Consider the following 7,557-nt stretch of genomic DNA (forward strand, 5'->3'; position numbering starts at 1 on the left):
CCCAACACTACCAATTCCTGACCAGGAACATTTGTTCGGTGGGTTCTGGCAATGTTCACTGTTATTCCACGGCAGGAGATCCAGGCTCCTAAGATGAATTAAGTAAGACAGGTGGGGGTCAAGGCATTTAAGTGAATAAAACAGCTCACATTTGGAATGTGAATGAGACCCTCACCCTTATTTCAGGACAATTTGGATTTTTTTTTACGTTTGCTGGTTTATTGTCAAGAGCTTCTGCAAAACCTGGCATTCAAAATGAATAGTGTACTGTAAGTGACCAGCACAGGCTGATGTTCAGAGAACAGGAAGGAGAGAGGCAGATGAACAAAGATGAACTCAGGAGGATGTGAGACCATATAGGGTATGAAGTGATGGAGCAGGTGGAATAAAAACTAAAGATGAGGTCTCTTGCTGCAGTGACAGGAGTAGGAGGCAGGACCTTAATTCAGCAGCCAAGGCTAAGGATTGTTTTAAGAAAATGACAGACAAACCAAACATGGAAGAAATCGCCAGCTTCAATAAGGCCAAGCTGAAGAAGACGGAGGCACAGAAGGACACCCTGCCGACCAAATAGACCATTGATCAGAAGTGAAGTGAAATTTCTTAAGAACCTAGGAGATTCCCCACCCCTGATATCTTTGGGACCCCAGTCATGATGTAGAGAAAAAGCTACCTGCAAAATGGACACAAGGGACACACTGCACTGTGAACCCAGACATTCCACACGCATGCCATTGGCCATGGGCCTCTGAGGGGAACTGCCAATTTTTCTGGTTTGCCCTGGGATATTGTAAAAATTATTTGTGTAATTAATAAAAATAAAACACACCTTGTGACAAAGAATAAATAAGAAAAACTAAAGATGAGAATGGGGAAGACAGTAAGTGGAAGAACACAAAAGGAAAAATTAAAAGTGAAAAAAGAAAGGAAAGATTAAAAAAAACTCTATGAGTGTTCAGGGAGTGGAGGGGAAGTAGGGAGAAAAAGGGGACCAAGAGCCGATTCCAAAGAAAAGAAGAAAAAAAAAACAATGAAAGAAAAACAAAACTCTGTACAAGAGTTGAAGATTAAAAGAATTACTGAGAACCTGGCTGGTATGGCTCAGTGGTTTGAGTGCTGGCCTGCAAACCAAAGAGTCACCTGTTCAATTCCCAGTCAGGGCACATGCCTGAGTTACAGGACAGGTCACCAGTAGGGGGCACGTGAGAGGCAACCACACATTAGTGTTTCTCTCCCTCTTTCTCCCTCCCTTCCTCTCTCTAAAAATAAAAACGAATAAAATATACTTTAAAAAGTACAAGAATTAGTGAGGGAGTCTGCAAAAAAGAAAGGGAAATGAGTATAAAAACAGAGTGAAAGGGAGTCATATCTGGGAGCTGAACAGAGAAAAAGCAGGTAGTGCATGAGAGAGGCCTCAGTTGGGAGGGATGGAGGAATGTTGTTTGAGCCAGAGAGAACTGGACTCTTCCCCTTTCTCTGACGCCCTCACATCTCTCTCATCTCTGAAACCCTGTGCCTGAGTTGGATGATGAGGTGAAAATAAGTGGAAATTTCTCCTACTTCTGGACCAGTGTCAGGCCCAGCCCCGGTGCTTCAGGCCAGGTGGCCGGACCATCATGTGATTAACAAACCCAGAGGATGATTTTTGAACTTGGTGTATCTCTGGCATAGGGTTCACCCAGGGACAAGAAAGCAGCACCTGCATGAAAGTGATTTTGGTCTCTTCCATTTGATGGTTCTAAGCCTACCTTGTCGAGATGAGAGTTCCTTCTGGTAGGCTGAGGTGCTGAGCCTGACACTCTGGCTTAGAAGTGAACCTGAACAAGCAAGGATACTCTTTCTGGGCAGGGGCTCACTTTGGTTTCCTCCCTTAGCCTACATTTTAGGGCTAAATGCTCAGCATTGGAGGGAGATGTTGGCTAAAGCACTAATATTGTTTTCAGAGCCAGGGCTCATGATAGGGACAGGAGCCTGAGGAGAAGGTTCTCAAGGGGAAAGGAAGTGAGAAAATGTGTTCTGAGCAGAACATTTTTATACCAGCAGGTCCAGATCTGAAAGGAAACTGGGAGTTGGCATTAATCCCTTGTGCATCAGCAGACAGGCTTGTGAATAAGAAGGCACCTGTCTAGAAGTCACTGGAGGTGGCTCTCACTGTCTTTCTGCTTCCTGAGGAGGGTTGCCATCTGACAATGTAAAGTGACAGGGCCAGCTCCTACTGTCTGAACAAGAGATCTTCAGGCTGGGGTAGCAAACTCCAAAGGTCATCAGATCCAGTCTGCTGTCATGAACTGGAACCCACATCCTTGGGCTGGTTCAGATAGGAGAGGAAGCTAGTGGGAAAGCTTCCTATCAGAAAGGAAAACCTTTCTACTGAATACGCATCAAGCCATTTTTATCCCTGTGAAGTAGTAATCTTGGTTATAACTACAGAGATACACACATTATGGGAAACTCAGAGATCAATTCTCTCTGGATTTGTTATTTGAAAACCAGTGTTTGAGTTCAAGTCCTTCTTTATACCCATGGGAATGCTTTGATTAAGTACCCTAATCTCTTGGAGCCTCAGTTTCTTCACATATAAAGTGGTGGTGGTGATGCACAGTTTGTAAGCTCAGTGTAGAAATTAAGGGCAATATAAAGCCAGTGTCAACATCCTTCTGGTACATAATTGGTGACTATACATAAAAGCTTTTTATTATTGCTGTTTATAAAGAACCAGATGGGCTATACAACATTTCATGGAAGTCTCATTTCAGTTAGCTCAGATAATCAGGAAGAAATAATTCCTTTATTAAGAAATATTTTCTGGATTATGCTGTATGTATATGTACCCCACCCTCCACACACAACAGTTGTTCACTCTCTGCATCCTAACATGCAGTAGGCAGGTCCTAAGGAAATTGTAGAGGGAGGAGAAGCCCTTGGTAATAGGCTACTTCTCCTGCAATAGTGGGAGGCTTTATCTTCCCACTCCCTTTCCACTTGAGTGAATAAAATTAAATCAATAGAATTCAGCAGATTAAGAAAAGTAGAGTCATCCCACAGCTTCATTACCTTGTAAGAGATAATGGCAACTCCAAGTCCCAGAGGGCAATTACCAAACTATAACACATCACTCATGAGCAAACCACACACATCCACCCCCTTCCTGAGCTGCTGCTGCCGCCTTCCCTCAGTGCAAAACCTGCTCCAGTCGGAGAGTGCCTCTCAGCCCCCGGGGTGCAGAGATCCTCTATTCTCGGGGTGCCAGCGGCTATGTACCCATGAGCAGGCACAGCGGCTCTCCCAGCCATAGAGCATGAGCACTCACTTAGTGAACAGATGTATGCCAAGCATATGAACCTAAAATGAGATATTACCTTTGCAAAAAATGTCATTTATTCTCTTACTGATGCAAACTACAATAAGGGCTGGGATGCAGCTGTGCATCACAAGTGACCTAATACAGGATGTTGCTGGCCACTGGTGCTATTGCCACCTATATCTGTGCTCCTTACAGATGGACTTCTGTCTCTCAGACAGATGTCCTCCACATGGCTGAATGCCACTTTGTCCTTGGACATGTCTCACTAGGTGTGAGGACCACAATAAAAATATATCACCAGTAAGAAACTGAGGCTAGCTGGCTTATGTCTGAAGTTAAAAAAATAAATAAGAAAGGTTGCCAACTTGTCCAGCTTAGGTCACTGCTCTGCTTTTAGACCAATGACTGCAACTGTGTTCAGGGAACCTACCAATAAAAACATATGGCAGCTTTTTTTGCAAACCACATTGTTGGAGTAATGGGAAAATGATCTGTTCCCAGTAGTATGGAAGAAAGTAAGGTGCAATTTTTTGAAAGACAAAGAAAAGGCAAAAATCTATGATTTTTTGAAAATCAATTTTTTGAAAGACAAAGAAAAGGACCAATATCTATTTTGACAGTGCTGTGATTTTTCAGCAGCAGATCTAATGAAGATAGTGGTCCTTACAGCTAAATGGAATTTTCTGTTTTCTCTGCCCTCTCTCTGTCTCCATTGCAATTATAGAAACTCTGTGCTCACACAGGTTTGATGTTGGGTGAGTTGGAATGAAAGGGACAATAATTGACTCACCGATTGAAGAGATGGCTACTCTAACTTTCAAAGCTTATTTTCCTCTATATAAACTTTAAGGATTGAGGTTCAGGATCTCATTCAAATCATTGTATACTATTATAAATATCTTCAGTGCATACTTTTCTTTTGTGCCTTCCTGATTCATTTCCTTGGATGTTTACTAAAGTACATCAAACTCATTATGTTAAAAGCTAAATTAATTAGTCTTTAATGACTACTCTCTTTACTGTGCCCTAACATTAAATGTGTTTTTTATCCAATGACGTGAACCTGAAGCATGGCAGTTACCTCTGACTTCTCCTTTAGCTCCCATATTCAATTTATTACCAAGGCACTTATTAATTAAATACTTCTTAAAGATATCAATTTCTCTATGTCTTTAAGAAAATTTCAGTCCAAGTGTAACCATCTTCTGCTGAAACTGCTGAAATGGCCCTCTATTTGGTCTAGAGTCCAACACTCTCATCTGCAGCAAAAGTGACCTGCTCAAAACTTAAATGCAATAATTTTGTCCACATTGTTAAAATCTGGCTTTGGTGGCTCCCATTACTTCAAAGATGAAGCTAAAAAATGTTTCATGTCACCTGTGAAGCAGGTAGAAGTGAACGTGGAGACACATATAGATTCAACTGCAGTGAGTCCTACATAACTTCCCATGAGAATTTCAGCACCAAAACCAGTTAAAAAAAAACAACAGCACTTTTTTAATATCAGAAGTTTTGATCTTTGGGCATTTGACCCTGTAATCAATACTGCAGAAAATATTTAAAGCATGTTTACTGGTTTATTGTAAGAACAATGGATCCTCGAAAACTGACAAAACACTGAGAAGACTCCAATCATAGAAATTAGTGAGATTTCCAAAGTTAAATAAAAAATAACTCAGGGACCTAGAATAAACTGGCCTATAACACAATATATTTCTATATGTATGGAGGTTGTGTATATGCATGAGAATATTGAGAAGTATTTAAAGATAATAAATAACTCATGCAAACATCAAGCCCCCTAAAATAATATTGCTGTTAAATTTGCTCAGATAAGCAAATACTAATTATTTAACAAGGTGTTAGCATAGGGGTTAAAATATGGACTCAGGATCCAGAGTACCCAGGTCAAATCCTGGCTCTGCTACCATTTACTGCTGAATTCTGGAAAGTTACTGAACTTACTTGTGTCTTGGTTTCCTTAATTATGAGAGGGATGATAATAATAGTGCCTTTTCAATCAGAGCTATTGGGAGAGTGGGTTATATTATGTGCACAAAGCATTTTAAAATAGTACGTGGTACATAATAAGCACTTAAAACGTGTAGTAAACAGAATAATGCCCTTTTAAAAGGCATACCATTACCTAATTTCTGAAGTACATGAATATGTTACCTTATAGTGGAGAAACTTTGTAGATGAAATTACAAATAAGTACCTTGAGATGGAGAGATGTGAAATAATGCATTTAAAATAGACAATAAGCCCTGTGCCATGTGGCTCAGTTTGTTGGGCTATGTCCCAAAAAGCAAAGGGTCATTGGTTCAATTCTTGATCAGGGCACATGCCTGGGCTGCTGGTTCAGTCCTTGGTTGGGATGGTGCAAGAAGCAGTAGATCAATGTTTCCCTCTTACATTGATGTTTCTCTCCCTCCCTTCCCCTTTCTCTAAAAATAAATAAATAAAATATTTTAAAAAGTAAATGAAAAAATAAAATAGACAATGAGAGCTTTCTTTTTTAAGTATATTTTATTGATTGTGCTATTGCAGTTTCCCCATTTTTTCCCCTTTATCCCCTCTTGCCCTGTACTCCCCAACCCTCCAGCATTCCCTGCCTTAATTCATGTCCATGGGTTGTACATTAAGTTCTTTGACTTCTCAGTTTCCTCTGCCATTCTTAACCTCTCCCTGTCTGTTTATGCCTATCAATTATGCTTCTTATTCCCTGACCATGCCCCACTCCATTCTTCCCCTCCCCTCTGAAAACCCTTCATGAGATCTCCATTTTTCTGGTTTTGTTCCTGTTCTTTAGTTCTTTGCTTAGTTTTTGTTTTTGTTTTAGGTTCAGTTGTTAATAATTGTGAGTTTGTTGTCATTTTATTGTTCATACTTTTGATCTGTTTCTTAGACAAGTCCCTTTAACATTTCATACAGTAAAGACTTGGTGATAATGAACTTGTTTAACTTGACCTTATCTGGGAAGCACTTTATCTGCCCTTCCATTCTAAATGAAAGCTTTGCTGGACAGAGTCATCTTGGAAGTAGGTCCTTGCCTTTCATGACTTCAAATACTTCTTCCCAGCCCCTTCTTGCCTGCAAGGTTTCTTTTGAGAAATCTTCTCATAGTCTAATGAGCACTCCTTTGGAGGTAACTGTCTCCTTTTCTCTTGCTGCTTTTAAGGTTCTTTATCTTTAATCTTGGGTAACTTAATGATGATGTTCCTTGGTATGTTCCTCTTTGGGACTCTCGGGGCTTCCTGGACTTCCTGGAAGTCTATTTCCTTCACTAGATGGGGAAGTTTTCCTTCATTATTTGTTCAAATAAGTTTTCAAATTCTTGTTCTTGTTCTTCTCCTTCTGGCATCCCTATGATTTAGATGTTAGAGCACTTACTGTTGTCCCATAGGTTACTAAGCCTCCCCTCATTTTTTTGAATTCTTGTTTCTTCATTTTGTTCCAGTTGGATGTTTATTTCTTCCTTTTGTTCCACATCATTGATTTGAGTATTGGTTTCCTTCCCTTCACTGTTGGTTCCCTGTATATTTTGCTTTATCTCACTTTGGGTAGCCTTCATTTCTTCCTTCATTTTGTGATTGAGTTCAATAAATTCTGTGAGCATCCTGATTACCAGTGTTTTGAACTCTGCATCAGATAGGTTGTCTATCTCCTCATCTCTTAGCTCTTTTTCTGGAGTTTCGATCTGTTCTTTCATTTGGGCCATATTTGTTTGTCTCACTGCACCTGTTACATTGTAAGGGGGTGGGGCCTTAGATATTCACCAGGGTGGGGCAACCCTCTTTGCTGCATTGTGGCACTGTCTGTGGGGGAGGGGTCAGAGAGGGAACAATGCCACACTCACTCTATTCTAGCCCCACTTTCCAGTGAACTCTCCTGTGAAACTGGGAGTTTCTCCCACCACAGCAACTCCCACAGTTTTTACAGCTAGCTTTGAGTCTTTAGTTTCCCATTCAGCCAGCCCTGCCATGCCTGTGCAGTCTGCTGCTTCACTGCCTGTCCCCTCTGTATGGCTGCCCATCTCCCATCTCCATCCCTCCCACCTGTCTGGGTGAATGTTTCTGTAACTCCTTAGCTGTTGGAGTTCCATGCAGTTTGATTTTCCGTCACTTCTGGTTGTTTGTTGTTTTTAAATTGGTTGTTATCCTTCTTTTGGTTGTGTGAGGAAGTGAAGCATTTCTATGTATGCCTCCATCTTGGCCAGAACTCTCCACAATGAGAGCTTTCAAGCCTGGAAT

The 7,557-nt window shown here is 40.9% G+C and overlaps 1 protein-coding gene across 1 annotated transcript; it reads left to right on the plus strand.

Annotated features, from left to right (window-relative positions):
• The first annotated feature begins 478 nt into the window (after positions 1-478).
• On the plus strand, positions 479-607 carry LOC123832612 (thymosin beta-10-like). Its single transcript, XM_045860363.1, is given in 1 exon segment — positions 479-607. A coding segment is annotated over 1 exon segment (129 nt).
• Positions 608-7,557: the final 6,950 nt, after the last annotated feature.

The sequence above is a fragment of the Phyllostomus hastatus genome, unplaced genomic scaffold (assembly GCF_019186645.2).
Source record: "Phyllostomus hastatus isolate PE091 unplaced genomic scaffold, TTU_PhHast_1.1 phas_scaffold_193, whole genome shotgun sequence".
Classification (NCBI taxonomy): domain Eukaryota; kingdom Metazoa; phylum Chordata; class Mammalia; order Chiroptera; family Phyllostomidae; genus Phyllostomus; species Phyllostomus hastatus.